This window comes from Lampris incognitus, chromosome 2 (assembly GCF_029633865.1).
Source record: "Lampris incognitus isolate fLamInc1 chromosome 2, fLamInc1.hap2, whole genome shotgun sequence".
In the NCBI taxonomy this organism is placed as follows: domain Eukaryota; kingdom Metazoa; phylum Chordata; class Actinopteri; order Lampriformes; family Lampridae; genus Lampris; species Lampris incognitus.
The window spans coordinates 9,829,953-9,850,641 of NC_079212.1; the positions used below are offsets into that span (position 1 = coordinate 9,829,953).

Consider the following 20,689-nt stretch of genomic DNA (forward strand, 5'->3'; position numbering starts at 1 on the left):
GAAAAAAAAAACTAAAACACACCATTTCAGACAGGATACGGTAGTCAGATCAATGCGGTTAAATTTTGGCATAAAATTAGAAATGGTTAAGATGAGGTCTTCATGCCTGATAATCCAGGAAAGGAAATCAAAGAAAGTTGAATTAGTTCACGTTGTTTCCAGATGAACTGATTCAACTTTATTTCTTTGGTTAAGATTAGGCATTCTGTTGGAGACAGTTCATTTTTGGCATGGTTAAGATTTGGATTAGAATCTGGCGGGAGTGCCGAAATAGTGCATTTGAAGGTCAGGGTCGCATAATCTGACGGGTCACAGATTTTGGTATAACACCTGAACTGTGTTTACCTGCTGCCCTTGCATGTCAACATGAGCGTTAACAAACGATTCAACATTTGTGATTATCAGATTATTTTGATGCAGGGCACACATATGAGGTGATGCTTGATATGCTGTCAACTTTTCACAACATCACAGTGAGTACGCACACTCTGAAGACACGTTTAAAAGAAGCAGGGTTGCAGAGAAGAAAGAACTATTCCCAACTAGCTGAAGTGAAACATGCCACTCTTTTTGCCACAATGAGGGTAAATACATCTTGATATTTTTAATTCCTGCCCTGGTTCTTTTGGTGTTCTCCTTCGTGTGGCCACATGACACTTTCCTTCCCCTAAAGAGACAGACAGTCCGTCCAATCAGCGATGAGCCTTGTCGTTAGGCACCCGCCTTTTCCGGTAGGAGTTGGACGTTAATGGAGTCCCGTGTTACCTCCGGCTTGGTCGGGTGTTCCTACAGACACAATTGGCCGTGTCTGCGGTTGGGAAGCTGGGTGTGGGTATGTGTACTGGTCGCTGCACTAGCGCCTCCTCTGGTTGGTCGGGGCAACTGTTCAGGGGGGAGGGGGACATGGGGGGAATAGCGTGATCCTCCCACGTGCTATGTCCCCCCCGCGAAGCTCCTTACTGTCAGGTGAAATGAAGCGGCCAGCAACGCCACATGTATCGGGGGTAGTCTGCAGCCTTCCCTGGATCAGCAGAGGGGGTGGAGCAGCGACCGGGACGACCCAGAAGAGTGGGGTAATTGGCCAAGTACAGTTGGGGAGAAAAAAATCCCCCCCCAAAAAAGTTAATGGAGTTAATGTCATCGTGTTTTCCAATTTGTGGTTGTGTTTTGTGATTTGTCATTGTGTTTTCTCTCTTGTTAATTTGATTTGCAATTTGTCATGCGTTTTGTCTTTTGCCGTTGTGTTTTGTGAATTGTTGTGATTCCCTATCTGTCATTTTGATTCCCTATATACGTTGTGTTTTTTGATTTGTTGTTGTGTTTTCCTATTTGTTGTGATTTGCGCTTCAGGGCCACCGTACATAGGAGCTGCTGAGTGATGGCTCCTCCCCGTTGTGATGCATTCGGGATATTTTAGCTCGTTGGCGGCATCATACCAAGTTAAATTTTTAGCAGCTGTCGTTATGGTAACAGAGCTGCGTCGCCATCAAAGCGAGGCAGAGAGAACGGGAGGAGGAGGAGGAGGAGGAAGAGGAGAATGGGGACGTCTGTGATTCCAGGGGACAATCCACTGGCAGAGCGCCATAACTTGTCGGATGCTGACATGGGCTGCGTGACATCAGACCGCACGTGAGTCCCAGATGGTCGTGTCATTCGGCAGCAGCTAGTGTTTAAATCTGACGGCTTTAAACAGACTCGCCTGAACCAGACCTTCTCCGCTCAGCTCGGTCTGACTCCTCATTCACATTCTGGATGGAGAGAAGGCTTTTCCTGGATCTCGCTGGGGCTTGATGAGGTTAATGAGGCGTGAGGGGATGTCACTTTAAGTCCAGGCAAACACACACACACACACATACACACACGTTAAAAACACACATTTCATGGCTTACCCCAAGTACCCCACCCCCCATGCCTCTGGTTCGCTAGTTCCTATTTACCTCCGTATTAATCCCCCCTCCCCAGTCTATCTCTCCGTTACTCCTCCCCTCATTTCTCCAAAGCCAGCGGGATTCTGTTTGATCTGGTTGACTCATTTCATTTCATGATCTTCTGGAAAAACAAACGTAGCGTGTATCTCTCTCTCTCTCTCTCTCTCGCTCTCTTTGGTCGCTCGATGGACGTTCATTTTGTAGCCGATGCATCCGAGGCAAAAGAAAGACTCCATCCATCCAACACCAGGATGCTGACTCCTCTCCTCCAAGGATCTCAATCTGTCCATCCCACACAGTGACCCCGTTAACAAGCTGACCTCCCCTCCTGAGACACCCCAACCCCCAACCCTCCATCCCCCCTCCCCCTGCCAAACCACCCACCCACCCAACAATGTTACCATGCATTATCTGGCTTCAGCCTTTCCTCGCCTTGCTCTCCTCCACACTGCTCACGCGGGGCCTCAACTGTCCATCCAGCTGTCTGTGTCCGGACCACCACACAGTGGACTGCACTAATCAAGGTCTCACCCACCTACCGGACTTAATTCCCCTGGATGTCCGACGCCTCCTGCTCTCCAATAACTGGATTCCCCGGATCCCCTCTGACTTCCTGGTCCTCTACAGTGACCTGGTCTACTTGGACCTACGGAACAACTCCCTCTCCCAGCTGGAGCCCGGGACCCTCAGCACTGCCTCCAAACTGGTCTTCCTGGACCTGGGGAGCAACAACCTCACCGAGATCCCGTCAGGGACTTTCAGGGAGTCACGGAGCCTCATCAAGCTGCGTCTTGGCAAGAATCCATTCTTGAGCATGGTGGAGGAGGACGCCTTCAGAGGCTTGAACTCACTCAGGGAGCTGGAGTTGGAGGAGAATGGTCTGGCATCGCTGGACGTAGCGGTGCTGGAGACGTTGCCCTCCTTACAGAAGTTGCGGTTGGAAGGAAACCCCTGGATTTGCAGCTGTTACTTTGCCAAACTATTTGTGTGGCTGACAGAAAACCGCCGCAAGCTTCCAACGGGTAAGATGTTTCACAAGAGTCTATGGTCCATGCTGGGACTTGGGAAATCTGTGTTTTGATGATAATATACATTACATCCCAAATTCATGAGCTGTCAGACTATTTCTGTCTGCAGTAACAATGAGTGTTGTGTGTTCAGTGTATCCCCGCAGTCACTGACTGTGTTTACATGCAGTCAGTAATCTGATTAAGGGTAACTGAATTAAGGTGATAGTGTGATTAAGGTGTCAATTGGTGTCGATCTCTTCCAAAACCTGAGGTCACAAAACTCGTTGGGTAGACAAATTATGGAATGGAAGCTTGCGTCCCCACTTCCACCATTGTGTTTGAGACTTTTAGGAAAATGTCTGCATTTCTGCTTTTTTGCCCGTCCAAAATCTTTACGATATTAAAATCCTTCACTTTATTGAGCGTTCATGGCCGTTGTGTCAGTCTCACTCCAGGAATATGTCTGCTTCCTGTTTTTCCGATACAGTGACACTTCTGGGACAGTAGCATGGTTTTACGTGATAACAGAGACCCACGTGTCATGTACAATTTTCTTCTTTTGGGATTTTGTGCGAAATACAAAATTATGTCTGTGTTTAATTTTGTGCAAACTCTCTTTCGAGGCTGGTTTCGTCTGAAATGTCAGGTGATTTAGTGAGTTTTACCAACCGCAGGTTTGACCTCGTGCTAACCACTGTGGCACGGTCCTGGGTGAAGGTCCTGAGTTCGAACCCCAGGACATCCCAGGTCCTTTCTGTGTGGCGTTTTGCATGTTCTCCCCGTGTCTGCGTGGGTTTCCTCCGGGTGCTCCGGTTTCCTCCCACCGTCAAAAAGGACATGCATGTTGGGGTTAATACTCCTGTCTGTGCCCCTGAGCAAGGCAATGGAAAGAAGAACTGGAGTTGGTCCCTGGGCGCTGCAGCTGCCCACTGCTCCTATACAACAGGATGGGTTAAATGTAGAGGACGAACTTCATTGTAACCTACAATGACAAAAAATACAGTAGCTTTCTTCTAAAACAGCCTGTCTAACACGCCAGAGACCAGTGAGAGGAAATTCTGTTAGACTATCAAGAGGTACAAGCTGAGCAAAATCTCTAAAGGTGAGGGGAAAAAAACAAATTAAACAAACCTATGTAACTTTCATGTATGTCATACATAAATGGATGTACATAGATGAATGAAAATACATGTGATATATGTATTTTTGAATACCCTAATATCAAAATTTGGGATGTGAGAAATTCCACAACATCCAGGTTCTTCTGTGTGCTGAAGATTTTCACATATTCATAGAACAGTGAACTGAGATTCTGAGTTTTAATTTCTAAATCGTAACCAATCAGACAGCAGGAAATGTGTGTTTTCTGCTGGTATTTATTTGCCTTTAACTTCCTCGGTGCCTTCAAACACCCCATGACCTCTCTTCTGTTTTGCTTTTTTTTTTCTATCCTGCTTCGGCTCCTGAATCCACCAAGAGAAAAATCTGCAGTCAGGCAGAAACAGTCACGCACGGATTCTGTGACGCTGCTTTCATTTGGTTGTTATTCAGCGTCGCGTTAAATTCATACATTTCAACAAACCTCACTGAGACGATACGACCGGTATGCTAGCGTCCGTTTATTAACTACATCGAAATGCTTTAGGGTACACAAGGTTGAGACCAGGTCGTGACAAGAGATTGGATTCTGAACACACATATCTTGAAGATACATGTGGAAAATGGTGACGTCCTTTTATGGGATGTGGATGGAAGTGTGTGTCTGTCTTACTATATACTGTTTAGTGTTTATTTGGGTTTTTTTTAAACCTGACTGCATGTGACGTGTCATCCAAAAGGATCACACTTTACTTAAGATTGAATTAAACACTTTAAATGGATCGCGTACTAACCAATGAAGTCACTTTTTCCTTTAAAAATGTATTTCTAATGAGGAACAAAGTAAAAGATGTAAGCTAATCTTTGAGAAGCCAAGAGAGACCAAGAGAAGAACACTCCCAAACTACAGACTGGTCATCTGATTGATTCAGAAATGGAAAAAAAAAAGGATTATAAGCTGTCAGAGATGAAGGTCAAAATCCACGTCCCCGTTTTTTAGAGACCGACACCATTCCTCCTCCTTGGTGTTACAGCAATATGTACAGATCTTCATACCTTCAAAGTACCACTTGAATGTTAAATATTGAATCATTCAACATAATTTGTGTGTAAACATTCAGCATCCTCATTTGGTTTGTCAACAAATTTGTAAGTAGGAAACCTGCAGGAGGGCATTGCTGTAATATCAGCTTTTGGCAGATGATCTGGATTATATTTTAATTTTTTTTACATTTTTTGTAAGCTTGTGGGAACCACACAAAGTGTCTTATCTATAACACGGCCGCCGATCAGAGACCTCTCTTATTCAAGTTAATCCCTTACCAATAAAGACTGTGACCTGCACCCTTTGTGGCAGATAGCAGTCGCATGCAAACGCTGAGGATTTGCTGCTTTGAAAAATAAATGTTAAAGCTTTTTCCTCTCCATTGACATGAAACAGCTTCCACAAATCTCTGTTTGCAGATAAATGTTGTGGTCTTGTATCACAAGCGTTGTACATCTCTGTTTATCTGCCGAAATAATTAAAGACATACTGAGAGGGAATTTCAGGATGACGTATAAGAGGGCCTTCCTTAAATAAGAGTGGAGGAAAGTGCACACGTGGACTATATCTAATGCAGGAGGTGCGATCTGAAAGAGATTGGCAACTGCAAGGTGGTGAGAACGTAGCTAGGCAGCATCAGATGGTGGTCCGTAGGATGACTTTGCAGATCAAGAAGAGGAAGAGAGTGAAGGCAGAGCCAAGGATCAAATGGTGGAAGTTGAAGAAGGAAGACTGTTGTGTGGAGTTCAGGCAGGAGTTAAGACAGGCACTGGGTGGTAGTGAAGAGTTGCTGAATGGCTGGGCAACCACTGCAGAAATAGTGAGGGAGACAGCTAGGAAGGTACTTGGTGTGTCATCAGGACAGAGGAAGGAAGACAAAGGAACTTGGTGGTGGAATGAGGAAGTACAGCAAAGTATACAGTGGAAGAGGTTGGCAAAGAAGAAGTGGGATAGTCAAGAGAGATGACGGAAGTAGACAGGGGTACAAGGAGATGCAGTGAAAAGGGAAGCGAGAGGTGGTGAAGGCTGAGGAAATTGTGTATGGTGAGTTGTATGATAGGTTAGACACTAAGGAAGGAGGAAAGGACTTGTACCAATTTGCCAGATAGAGGGACCGACCTGGGAAGGATGTGCAGCAGGTTAGGGCGATGAAGGATATAGATGGAAATGTGCTGACAAGCGAGGAGAGTGTGTTGAGAAGGTGGAAGGTATACTTTGAGGGGCTGATGAATGAAGAAAATGAGAGAGAGAGAAGGTTGGATGATGTGGGGATAGTGAATCAGGAAGTGTGGTGGATTAGCAAGGAAGCAGTGAGGGCAGCTATGAAGAGGATGAAGAGTGGAAAGGCAGCTGGTCCTGATGACATACCTGTGGAAGCATGGAGGTGTTTAGGAGAGATGGCAGTGGAGTTTCTAACTAGATTGTTTAACACAATCTTGGAAAGTGAGAGGATGCCTGAGGAGTGGAGAAGAAGCATAGTGGTACCGATTTTCATGAACAAGGGTGATGTGCAGAACTGTAGCAACTACAGAGGTATAAAGTTGATCAGCCACAGCATGAAGATTTGGGAAAGAGTAATAGAAGCTCGGTTAAGAGGAGGAGAGGTGATGATCAGTGAGCAGCAGTATGGTTTCATGCCAGGAAAGAGCAGCACAGATGTGATGTTTGCTTTGAGAATGTTGATGGAGAAGTATAGAGAAGGCCAGAAGGAGTTAGATTGTGTCTTTGTGGATTTAGAGAAAGCTTATGACAGGGTGCCAAGAGAGGAGGTGTGGTATTGTATGAGGAAGTCGGGAGGTATAGAGAAGTATGTAGGAGTGGTGCAGGATATGTATGAGGGAGGTGTGACAGTGGTGAGGTGTGTGGTTGGAATGACAGATGGGTTCAAAGTGGAGGTGGGATTACATCAAGGATCGGCTCTGAGCCCTTTCTTGTTTGCAATGGTGATGGACAGGTTGACGGTTGAGATCAGGCAGGAGTCTCCATGGACTGTGATATTCGTGGATGACATTGTGATCTGTAGTGAGAGTAGGGAGCAGGTTGAGGAGAGCCTGGAGAGGTGGAGGTATGCACTGGAGAGAAGAGGAATGAAAGTCAGTAGGAGCAAGACAAAATACATATGCGTGAATGAGAGGGAGGACAGTGGAATGGTGATGATGCAAGGAGTAGAGGTGGTGAAAGTGGATGAGATATATTGAGTGTGACGAACTGGCAATAAAGTGGTAGATTTACCAATAGCATATTAGAAAAGAAATTATAATGTGCAAATTGCGAACTACTTTTAAACACATCACTAAAAAAATTATATTTTATTTAGGCCTTTTCAACAGAGTCCAAATTTCCTTTTTTCAGATTTACATTTCCCTTTTTTATTGAGCACTGACAACAGCCACTCTGCCTTGTGACCTTACAAGATCCAAAGAAAAGGTGAGTATTCATAGCTCAATTTAGTTTTTCCCCCAGTGCTTTTTCAGTCACTATTAAACTGCCAAAGCTTGATTTGTGTTGATATTTTACTGACTAGACTTCTTCTGAAGTTTGCAGACGACACTGTGGTCATCAGACTCATCCAGGATGGTGACGAGTCTGCGTATCGGCGGGAGGTTGAGTGACTGGTGCTCTGGTGGTGTCAGAAGAACATGCTCAAGACTGTGGAGATGACAGTGGGCTTTAGGAGAGACCCCTCAGCGCTGCTCTCTCTCACAATATCCAACAGTCCTGTTTCAACCGTGGAGACCTTCAAGTTTCTGGGAACTACTGTCTCCAAAGACCCGAAGTGGGAGACCAACATCAAGTCCATCCTCAAAAAGGCCCAGCAGAGGATGTTCTTTCTGTGGCAGTTGAGGAAACTTGGTCTGCCACAGGAGCTGTTGTGCCAGTTCTACACCACAGTCATTGAGTCTGTCCTGTGCACATCCATCACGGTCTGGTTCAGAGCAGCAACAAAACAGGATAGGAACAGACTGCAGCGAACAGTAAGGATATCAGAAAACATCGTTGGCGTTACCCTGCAGGACTTTTACACCTCTAGATCTCAGAAACAGGCAGGCAGAATCAGCACAGACCCCCCCACACCCAGGACACAGTCTGAACTCCTACCCTCCGGCAAGCACTACAGAGCGATGTGTACCAAAACCACCAGACGCAGGAACAGTTTTTTTTTTCTCCCCACAGGCCATCTCTCTCTTGAACACTTAACAGCATGGTGCAATAATGAACACTTATTATGTAAATATGACCCTTTGTAAAAGCCCCCTCTGGTCAAGATGTCTCACCTACATATCTACGATGTGCACGACCTCTTTTTAAGCCAGAGGAGAAACAAAAAAAACAATTGTAGATACACATACAACTGCTGTATACTGGTTACAAATTAATATTGTTCTGATCTTTATGTTTGATTATAACGCAAGTATTTAATATATTATATAATTATATAACATTATATAATATATATTATATAATATATATTGATGTATGTCATCATTTAAATATTATATAATATATATATATAATACTATTCATTCATTCATCCATTATCCAAGCCGCTTATCCTTACTCAGGGGTTGCGGGGGTGCTGGAGCCTATCCCAGCCGTCATTGGGCAGCTGGCGGGGAGGCACCCTGGACAGGCCACCAGGCCATCACGGTAATATATACTAGATCAATATATGTATATATTCTTAGTATATAATATAATATTAGCATATAATATAGAAGCATAATAAGTTATAAAGTTAAATTAGCATGCAATATAATAGCAGCATGGTGGCGCAGTGGTTAGCGTGGTCGCCTCACAGCAAGAAGGTTCTGGGTTCAAACCCCTGAGTTGTCCAACCTTGGGGTTCGTCTCAGGTCGTCCTCTGTGGAGTTTGCATGTTCTCCCCGTGTCTGTGTGGGTTTCCTCCGGGTGCTTTGGTTTCCTCCCACAGTCCAAAGACATGTAGGTCAGGTGAATCGGCCGTACTAAATTGTCCTTAGGTGTGTGTGTGTGTGTGTGTGTGTGTGTGTGTGTGTGTGTGTGTGTGTCTCGGCTGGCCCTGTGATGTACTGGCGACCTGTCCAGGGTGTCTCCCCGCCTGCCGTCCAATGATGGGATAAGCTCCAGCATCCCCGCGACCCTGATTGGGATAAGCGGCTTGGATAATGGATGGATGGATATAATATAATATGTAAGCATAATAAGTTATTAATTATTCAGCCATAACAAAACTGTATATGGTAGTGACATACCTGTTGTGCGTACATACTTACCTCCAGTAATCTATTTATTATTGCATTTATTTCGTTTGTTTTTCGTTGTAGTTTTTGTTTTTGTGAGTGATACATGCTAGAAGTCCTAGAAGCTGCTGTAAACTGGAGTCACATTCCTCGTATGCATAAGCACACTTGGCCAATAAAGTTGATTCTGATTCTGATTCACTTCTCTCTTGCTCTTGGAAGACCGGATGCAACAACAGGCCTCACAGCCGATATGAAGATACTTTCCCAACGTGTAAAGTGAGTGGGAGCCTCCCACAGGCAGAAGAACTCATAACACACTTCATTTTCACTTTGTTTTTAATAATTACAGATTTGCATGTTTTTTTTTAAATTAACTTAAATTATAAATATGAATAAAATAGAAAAAAATAGACGAATAAAAACGAAATTACGTTGTTTTTAAGAAATCTTGTAACATTAGAAAGTAGGGATGAGTCGTGTAAAATAACACGTCGCCGCGGGTTGGTTTTCTTTCTGTCCTCCCCAATTTCTTGAGTCACCAGTCACCACTGACCCGCAGTCTTATTTAATTTTCATCGTTTCAAGCTTTCTTTGATCTCAGCATGTGTTAAATCGGAACACAGAAATGGGAGATGGTTCATTTACAACAGTATTTTGATATAATTATGAGTCGTTACAGAGATGACCTGCACAGTTCCTGTTCGCATCATTGTTGGTTCATGTGTGACCAAGCTTATTCCAGCTCGTCAGTGTGTTTATGTTGGTGGCACCGCGCCACCGACATTAAATAAAAATGTCTCGACTATCCGTTCGCACCAGACAGACGCTGTGCCCCATCTGAAGAAACCTCCTCTGGAAAGTCCTGTCCCAGAGGGCGGTTTTCCATCCTGTCTAACGTTAAAACTCATCCTTTCTGTCAACTGAAGGAAAGAGTTTTACGTTCTGATGTGCAGTAGTTTTAATGGTTGGGGTTAATTCGATGCTGCTTGCAGCCATCAAATTACTCCACTTCCTACTCCTACTCCTACTACTACTACTGCTCCACTACTACTACTGTTCACTAAGTAGCAATTGATGAAGTGTTTGCCCGTCACGCTGACCCAGGCCGTCTTTGGACTTGCGTTTGTAAACTTGGTTAAAATTACACAACGCTGCCTCACACACTCCATGGATTACATCCTTCTTTAGTCCTTTCTCCTTTTTTTCTCGTTTTTCCTGTCTTCTCCTTTATCGCTATAACCGCCATCCTAAACTGATATTGATAAGACTGATTTAATGGTGTTTTGTCAGACACATGTCAGTGTCTGTCTCTATGTATATGTCTTATCCGATACATGTTGTCTTTTTTCGTTTCTGAGTCTCCTTGTTACACTTGTGGTGATTGCCCCCCTCTTGAAGAAGCGATGCTGATTGGTTGTTCAGCTGATCAATCATGCCAAAGAGGGGGGCTGGTGGGGGCTATAAATGTAAAACAAAAAGTTGTCATCCCACAGATCATCCAGTGGATGGCATTGTTATAAGCGATTCTTGATAATGACTAAAGATTGCCTTGGCAGTGAAACTCCACCTGAACTCCACTTGCAGATTAACTCCGTCTAGGACACATTGACATGCAAATTCCCTGCCTGCCGACAGCACAGGTTAAAAACAAAAACCAATATATCTTACTTTCACCAGAAGTCTTAATAATGTTAACACAATTTGTGGTTAATAGTTATCTAAACCTGAACACAAAGGTTAAACGTTACAGTGAAAGTGTGGTTATTTCTCATTAGTTTCTCTGAATTGTAATGGAAATAGTTTATGGATTACTCCCTGAAAAAAGTAATGGGACTACTCATTACCTCAGTTTCAAGTTAAAAAGAATGGAAAAGGTGTGTCGTCCTGTCAGGTCCAGCTGTAGAATCTTACCTCACAAAGTAAGTCCAGGGGTCAAGCCACTCCAAGTAGGCCTTTTATTGTGGCGTGCCCAAATGTTTGTGGTAGTTGAGGGTGTGTGTGTGTGTGTGTGGGGGGGGGGTGTTACTGCTGTACCTCCATTGTTGCCAGCAAACCAAATTCAGAAGCTATTTTTAATCATCCATTTCAGAATCAGAATCTCCTTTATTCGCCAAGGTGCATTACATGCACTAGGAATTTTACTTGGTGTTGTTCGTGCAGCTCAGCACAGCACAATAACTAAACAGAGTACCCATTAAATACAATACAGTGTGCAATACAACAATGGAGATAAGATGCGATACACAATACAATACACAATACAAAACCTGCAATATACAATACAGTATAATGTACAATACAGTATACAACACAACATACAGCACCAGGATAGTGTCAAGTCAATCTTATTTGTATATCCCATTATCACAAATTACGAATTTACTTCAGGCGGCTTTACAGCAGCACAACTTCCTGTCCTTAGACCCTCGCATCAGATAAGGTACAACTCCCTAAAAAAACCTTTAACAGAGAAAGAAACCTCAGGGAGAACAACAGAGGAGGGATCTCTCCCAAGACAGACAACGTGCAATGGATATTGTGTGAACAGAATAAAACACAATTTATAGAATACAACATTGAAAGAGGTTGTTGATGGAGAAGTATAGAGAAGGCCACAAGGAGTTACATTGTGTCTTTGTAGATTTAGAGAAAGCATATGACAGGGTGCTGAGAGAGGAGGTGTGGTATTGTATGAGGAAGTGTATGTAGGAGTGGTGCAGGATATGTATGAGGGCAGTGTGACAGTGGTGAGGTGTGCAGTTGGAATGACAGATGGGTTCAAGGTGGAGGTGGGATTACATCAAGGATCGGCTCTGAACCCTTTCTTGTTTGCAATGGTGATGGACAGGTTGACGAACAAGATCAGGCAAGAGTTTCCATGGACTATGATGTTGGAGGTATGCACTGGAGAGAGGAGGAATGAAAGTCAGTAGGAGCAAGATGGAATACATATGCGTGAATGAGAGGGAGGACAGTGGAATGGTCAGGATGCAAGGAGTGGAGGTGATGAAGGAATATGAGTTTAAATACTTGGGGTCAACTATCCAAAGTAACGGGGAGTGCAGGAAAGAGGTGAAGAAGAGAGTGCAGGCAAGGTGGAGTGGGTGGGGAAGAGTGTCAGGAGTGATTCGTGACCGAAGGGTACCAACAAGAGTTAAAGGGAAGGTTTACAAGATGGTAGTGAGACCAGCTATGTTGTATGGTTTGGAGACAGTGGCACTGACGAAAAGACAGGAGGTGGAGCTGGAGGTGGCAGAGTTGAAGATGCTAAGATTTTCCCTGGGAGTGACGAAGAAGGACAGGATTAGGAATGATTATATTAGAGGGACAGCTCAAGTTGGATGGTTTGGAGACAAAGCAAGAGAGGCAAGATTGAGATGGTTTGGACATGTGTGGAGGAGAGATGGTGGGTATATTGGGAGAAGGATGCTGGATATGGAGCTGCCAGGGAAGAGGAAAAGAGGAAGGCCAAAGAGGAGGTTTATGGACGTGGTGAGGGAAGACATGCAGGTGGCTGGTGTGACAGAGGAAAATGCAGAAGACAGGAAGAGATGGAAACGGATGATCCACTGTGGTGACCCCTAACGGATGTGAATGTGATGAGGAGGATGCCAAGCAGTGTCCAAATGCCACCAGAACAGCCCAGGACCTGAGCCACACGACCACAATCACCATGTAGACCTGACAGGAGGACAGACTACATGTCTGTCCAGACTACAGGGAAGACTCACATCGCGCCATTCACATACACGGGAGAAGAGACAAGAAAAGATATTAGTCACACAACAGAGAGAGGATAAAACATTGAAACAGAATATCAAAATTATATAGATTTAAAAGATATATATAAAAAATTGAGTGGTATTAATTAAATATAAACATAAATAAATGCTAAATGATGGATGATCTATAAAATTCACAATAGGTAAGTGGTAATGTAGCATGAGTAATTAATTCTGAAGGCACAGTGGTACCATATAAATACAACATACAAGACAAGACTTGACGTATTGAGAAGGGCTACCGCTTTGGAATAGAAGCTATTCTGGTGATATGTGGTTTTAATCTAGACCTGTACCACCGTCCGGAAGGCAGTCTTATGAACAGGCTGTGGGCTGGTTTGGAGGAATCAGTCACAATCTTCCCTGTACAGTTTCCTGGCTCTGGAGCTGTGAAGGTCCTTGACAGAGGGCAGGTGGCAACTAATGATCCTCTGAGCCCAGCGTATGACTCTGTAGCTTGGCCTTAGAGCGAGCGACGCAGAGTCATACCAGACAGTGGTAGATGAGGTCAGGATATTCTTTATGATGGCACTGTAGAACTGAACCAGAATGCTTAGGCTGACATGGAGTCTCTTCAGCTGGTGTAGGAAGAACATCTGCTGCTGGGCTTTCTTGGCTAGGATGGTGATGTTGTTGCCCCATTTTAGTGTGTTGGAGATAGTAGTGCCCAGGAACTTGAGTGATTCCACCTTGGTGACAATGGGGGCGTTAATGCCCAGGGGGAGTTGGTTGGAGCATTTTTGCAGTAGTCCATAATCATCTCCACTGTTTTGTCGGTGTTGAGCTCCAGATTGTTGCTAGCACACCATGATACAGTGGTCAGTGTCCCTCTGGTAGTTGGATTCGTCATTGTTAGCGATGAAGTTAGTGTTGTGTCATCCGCGAATTTGAGGATTTTAACAGATTGGTCACCAGAGGTGCAGTCATTGGTGTACAGAGAGTAGAGCAAGGGGGATAGCACACAGCTTTGCGAGGCACCCATGCTAACTGTGAGAGGATCAGACAGCTGAGGACCCATTATGACATATTGCCTCCTGTTGGTAAGAAAGTTTGTAATCCACTGACAGATGGAGGAGTCAGTGCTCAGCTGGGTCGGTTTGCTATGGAGGAGGGCTGGGATGATGGTGTTGAAGGCTGAGCTGAATTCCACAAACAGGACTCTGACATAGGTGTTTGGTTTGTCCAGATGCTGCAGGATGTAGTGGAGCCCCATGTCGACAGCATCCTCTACTGAGCGATTGGACCTGTATGCAAACTGCAAGGGTTCCATAAGATGTTCAGTGAAGTGAAGGCTTTGAGGTAGGAGAGGGCCAACCGATTGAATGTTTTCAAAACCACAGAGGTGAGTGCGACCGGTCTGTAGTTGTTCAGACAGGAGGTTTTGGACTTTTTAGAAACCGGGACAATGACAGCTGATTTGAAGCAGATGAGGACTCTGCATAGGTTCAAAGACTGGTTGAAAATGTTTGTGAAAACGGGAGCCAGCTCACTGGCTACGGGTACTGTGATATGGAGATACAGACTAAAAGATGCACCTCTCATACGTGTTTTTGTCTAGACAAACATTATCCATATGTGTGTGTGTGGGGGGGGGGGGGTTTGAGAGAGAGAGAGAGAGAGCATGCCTGAGTGAGCATGTGTCTGGCTGTCTGCTGTACAGCTATGAGGAAGGCCACGTGACTGTTATCACAAAGTGATGATGTCATCAAGTCCTTTTTCATTTGGAAAACCCCTTCTGGTTGTACTGTGACTCTCTCTCGCTCTCTCACAAACACACAGACACACACACACACACACACACTTGAAAATGATGTAATGTTTACTGACATCATTGCTTGGACAGTTGGTTTCAGCAATGCAACAAGAGAGGCAGATAAAAAGGCAGTTTTATCTGCCTCTCTGGATCAAAAATGATTTTAGTCTGTCCAGTCTGTTGTTTTAAAAAGACCTCATCCTAGCAGGACTATCTTTATTTTCAGTAAATTTTGAAATGGTCATTGCGAGGTGCTGCACAATCAATCGAGGGCACAGTTTATTTTCTGGCCTGTATTGATTTGAGCATGAGAAGTGTTGGGGAATGTCCTCATATCAGGGGATAATGTGGTTGAACCGACACCAGTATCATTTAATCTCAACTGATCTGTGCAGTCTCTCTCTAATGATCACACCCTTATTTTATCCCTGATATAAAGTCCTGATGGGACCTTGTCCATCAGTGGTCAGATCTGTGTCACTGTCTGCATAATAAGTCAGGTAAGATAGAGGGAGTATGGACACTTCTTTGTCAAAGTTTTTTTTTCTTCTTGCCGCCCTGATCTGGTGTCCATACCTGACAGACTTCTTATCTGCCATCTGATCCACTGAGTAACCGCCATCACCTGGAGGCGGTGTTGTAGTCCTCGAGTCCAGGACTCAGACTCGAGTCCTGATTTTTAGGACTCGTGACTCGACTTGGACTTGAGCACTGATGACTCAGACTCGGACTTGGACTCAAGCATTGACTGCATTCGGACTCAGAAGTTGGAGATGAGGACTCAGACTTGTTAATTGATAAAGACTGGGGTTTTTTTTGTTTTTGTTAGTTTTTTGTAATAGGACCTAATAATTTGGCGTAAGATATTGATAACTATATTAATACCGTAGCATTATTCGATTTCGTGCAAGGGCAGGCACGTGTGTTCCACCTACATGGGGATTCACGTGCATACCCTCATATTCAGTAACAGTTAGTGCTAAGATGCCTAACTCAAACTCGACTCAGACTCAACCTTGATGACTCGGACTCAGGTAACGGGGACTTGACTCGGACTCTTCTTTGGGGGCTCGGATATGGACTCGGACTCAAACACCGGGGACTCGAGACTCGACTCGGACTCGAGGTTTAGTGACTCGACTAAAACAGTGCCTGGAGGAGGAAAGAGGATGGCAGACACAGTTTGTGTTTGGCAGCGGTGAGGAACAGAGACTCCTCAGTTTCTGGACACCTGTTCTGAAAGAGTTTTGTGTTGGAGGACCAGTCGAGTAGTTTCAGGACAAACTTTTTTTGTCTTTTGGTAATCCCGTTTATCTTTTATTCATCTGTTTTGTGAGTACATTGACCAGCCTAATGATAACCTCTATTTCCATCATTACAAATAAAAAAATCATGCCCCATTTTGTGACACTTGTCCAGATGCTTAACCCCACTTGTCCAGGATGAAAGGAAAATAATGAAAATGCAGACAATCTTTATCAAGAGCGCCTGTAAAGTTACTGAATCAGACTTGTGTGTTGTGTGTGACCAGTGCCAGGTGAGTCTCTTTACATACTACACATGACAGCACTCTGCAGGTTGACTGCCTGCAAATTTGTGTGAATAGAAGAGTATAAATGCCAATGTTTATGTCACCTAATGTATCTCTGGTTATCTCACCTACCAAGTGTGTACAGTCTGACACACTCAAGAAAAACTGAAGTTTGAATGGGAGTGAATGGAAATATAGAATAGGAACTATCTGTGCTACCTTGATAGCAGACAGGAGCTGCCATGTCTTTTTATTGAGCTGCAGAAGGAGATAAAATCTGTTGGGTTATGAATGAAAAACTCACGTTGTCATCCACTTCACAGGTATGGAGGGAATAGAGTGCTCCCTCCCTCCCGAGGGCCGCCGCGTGCCGCTCAACCTGCTCTCTGAGGACAGCTTCCGGGAGTGCTGGGGCTATCTCTCCCTCACCGACTACCTCATTGTCATCTTCTCCGGCATCTCCGTCTCAGTAGTGGCCATCATGGCCAGCTTCTTCCTGGCCTCCACCGTCCACTGTTTCCATCGCCTCCGCAAGGGCGGCAAAGGAGACGAAGAGGATGGGAACGACTGATGGGAGCCGGGTTGCAAAGGGAACTGGACTGGGAAATGACATTTACTGTTCTGGAGGTACCGAGCCCCTTCCAAACAACTCCTATTGGGTTCAAGTGGTATCAGCCATGTAGGAGAGCGAGCAAGTCATTAGAAAGAAACGGCTGCCTCTTGGTTCTAAATGGCTCCTACGGCACAGTTAACTGGTAACTCTCAGGATGTACGGTGCGGCGTAGTATCTGTTTTTACACCGTGTAGCCACAAAGTTTTGGATCAGTGGGAATTACTTTAATCTGAAGCTACAAATTTGACCATCTCTTTCCACGATTGTCGCTTTATTTACAGTCGACGCTGACAATAGAAGAAACTTTATGCCTTGCATTGTTTTTGAAGATCTCGTTGCGGTACTCATAGTTTGTCGCTGCAAAGGACGGGAAAGTTTGGATTGCTGTATTTTACTTCACCGCCATTTTGGTCACTGCAAGCAGAACGTTTATCCACAGAACTTTTTTCACACTGGAAGAGAAACCAGAAGAACGATAAATCCAATTGGTTGTTGACTGGCGATGCCCACGAAAAGTTAAAGAATGGTCAACTTTTTTGTAGGTGATAAACCCTAAATTGATGATTCCTGGTAAACCAGCTCCATAGAAAATGAATGAACTTCCACCGGCTCGTGGATCAAGTTGCTTGCTGGCTGTGTGAACACAGCGTTACGTTTGGAAGATAGACATGTTCTTCTCTGAATGCAGTTATAATGAGTACTGCTACTGCTTCTACAACTACTACTACTACTACAGAGTACTTGTACCTACTGCTCTGATGTCCTTACAATCAGGTCCAGGTAGCAATATCTGTGACAGTTAGTTCTGAGCCGATGTTGCACCAAAATCTGTGACCAATCAGATTATGTGACCCTGTTTTTAAAACCTGCTATTTCAGCCAGTATACAGCAGTTAGATATGGTTGAAATTTAGGCATAAAGTTAGAGGTTAGGCATTAGGTTGGAGACGGTTAATGAGTTTGGTGTGGTAAAGATGAGGATTAGCATAGATGTGTGGGTGTGTGTGTGGGCCCTGTGATGGCCTGGCGGCCTGTCCAGGGTGTCCCCCCGCCTGACTGCTGGAATAGGCTCCAGCATCCCCGCGACCCTCAGAGCAGGATAAGCCGTTAAGACAATGGATGGATGGATAAATACCGTGGTTTAAAGACAGGGTCACATATTCTGATGGGTCACAGGTTTTTTGTGTTACACCTGTTCATTTATTTCAGTTCACAATCCAATCAGGATCATTTCTGATTGGGAGCTGACAAACAAGGGCAGCTAGATTCTGGTGGTCATGGTGTACATCCACATTAACACAGCTAAATTTGAAAATACTGGGGGTTTTCTCCCCAACTGCATCCGGCCAATTACCCCACTCTTCCGAGCTGTCCCGGTCACTGCTCCACCCCCTCTGCCGATTCAGGGAGGGCTGCAGACTACCACATGCCTCCTCTGATACATGTGGAGTCACCAGCTGCTTTTTTTCACCTGACAGTGAAGAGTTTCACCAGGGGGACGTAGCACGTGGGAGGATCACGCTATTCCCCCCACTTCCCCCTCCCCGCTGAACAGGTGCCCCGACCGACCAGAGGAGGCGCTAGTGCAGCAACCAGGACATATACCCACATCTGTCTTCTTACCCACAGACACAGCCAATTGTGTCTGTAGGGATGCCCGACTAAGCCGGAGGTAACACAGGGATTCGAACCAGCGATCCCCGTGTTAGTAGGCAATGGAATAGGCGGCTACGCTACCCGGACGCCCCAAAAATGCTGTTTTATGGTGAGCATGGGTGGAATGTTTTCCACCCACATTGAATTGACAAAAAAATAGAAAAATGCTGAAGTCTCTTCCTTTGGGTATGCGCACGTAACTTCAGCTGTCAGCTTTACCTGACGTCAAATGAAAATTAAATGTCAGTGTTTTCCAGAAGCTCCGTTTTCACCGTCCACACTAAATGCCAGGCCATCTTTGTCAAATTCAATCCACTTTGGAGAGCATTGTCAAAAAGCTAAATTTTCAGCAGTCAAAGACGCTGGCTAGTGTGAATGGAAGGCCAAATTAGATGTAATTTAGAATTTAATCATGCTAGTGTGGATGTACTCTGAGAGGTCCCACAGGAAGGTCTGGGGGCTAAAGTGCCTTGCCTGAGGGCATCTCAATAGTAGCTTTTGAAAGTTGAGGTTGTTGGGATTTGGGGGGAAAAAAACTGTATTTCAGATACTCCTGTTACTTCATGTGCTGGTCTATTTTGTTCTAATATCACAACTTTACCCCTCAGACGTCACACTCCAACATCTTCGTTTTTTCAACCACAACATTTAGAGCTCACATTAAAGATCATTGTCTGGGTCGTTTTATGTGTTGACATTGATGATGCAGGGTTTCTGATGTCTAAAATGTCTTCTGTTTTCACTGATGAGGTACATCTGAATAAAATACATCCACAAGGAGATCTATGAAAAGTCATTTGTAGTCGAGAGGTTCTATGCTTACAAGTTGTTATTGATGGGGTGGTATTTTTTGGAAAGTACTAAGTGGGCTTCTCATCAGAGACCCATTTAAACCTGTTGTCAACAAGCAGTCTGTATCTACAACCCATCTGAACAAAACAAAATAAAGCATAATAATGCAAAAGTGTGAAAACATCTTGATCACCTATACCACATCCGGAGGTAATTTGGCAGACATTGTGATGTGGTTGTAGCAAGAATCAGTGAGCTGTTAATGAACTCCATAAAATGTGCTACAATGGGAGAAAATTCATCCCATTGGGTGGAAACATCTACTGGCCTCATAAGATGGTATGAGGCCAGTAGATGTTTCCACGGCATAAATACAGTAGACATGATAAAGAAAAGCAGATGTTTGATGTTCACCATGTCATAATATAGATCCCTTTACAAAAAAGTGTTTGATAATCTTTTGTTGAACTTTTTTCTTACGTTAGACAAATTTGCCAACTTCTCATCTGCTTAGCGAGATGCTTCCAAAAATGAAAATCCAGTCACATTGTGGACAAAATGAAGATGAGAGCACATACTGTATAAAAACCAGGAATAAAACCAGAGGGCATGTTGGAATGTTCATTGTTCAGATATAGAACTCATGTTGGTACCATGAGATCTGTGTCGTCATTGTTAGCGGTGATGTTAGTGTTGTGTCATCTGCAAATTTGAGGATTTTAACAGATGGTCACCAGAGGTGCAGTTATTGGTGTGCAGGGAGTACAGCAAGGGGGATAGCACACATGCTGACTATGAGAGGATCAGACAGGTGAGGGTCCATTCTGACATACTGCCTCCTGTTGGTAAGAAAGTTTGTAATCCACTGACAGGTGGATGTGAGGCTAAAGAAGGTCCGTAGCACCCAGAGGCCCAACTTCCCATTTTCGTGAATTTCTGTGATTCAGCGGCCAATGAACAGCTAAAAGACTTGAAGGTGTTTTGAACATCACTGTATGCAGTTAGCTGCTGACTGAATTGTAACCTCTTATTTGAAAGCACTTTGATCAGCAATTACTAAATCTCTAAGCGCATGAGCAAGACAACTACATTTGTAAGGCAAAATGTGGAAGAAAGAAATTGAGATAAAATGAACATATTTTACTTTGAAATGTGATAGGTTTATTTTCCAAGTCAGCATGTTTCAAGATAGACTTTCGTCATCGGTGAGCAGGGTGTTGGAGAACCTCATCGGTCCAAATGACCAGATTCACCTTCCT

General features: G+C 44.3%; 1 protein-coding gene across 1 annotated transcript; it reads left to right on the forward strand.

Moving 5' to 3' along the window:
- Positions 1-2,322: 2,322 nt before the first annotated feature.
- Positions 2,323-16,941, forward strand: lrrc38a (leucine rich repeat containing 38a). The gene is made up of 2 exons (XM_056275379.1): positions 2,323-2,950; positions 16,694-16,941. The coding sequence occupies exons 1-2, from the start codon at positions 2,323-2,325 to the stop codon at positions 16,939-16,941; spliced, it is 876 nt and encodes a 291-aa protein (XP_056131354.1).
- The last annotated feature ends 3,748 nt before the right edge of the window (positions 16,942-20,689 follow it).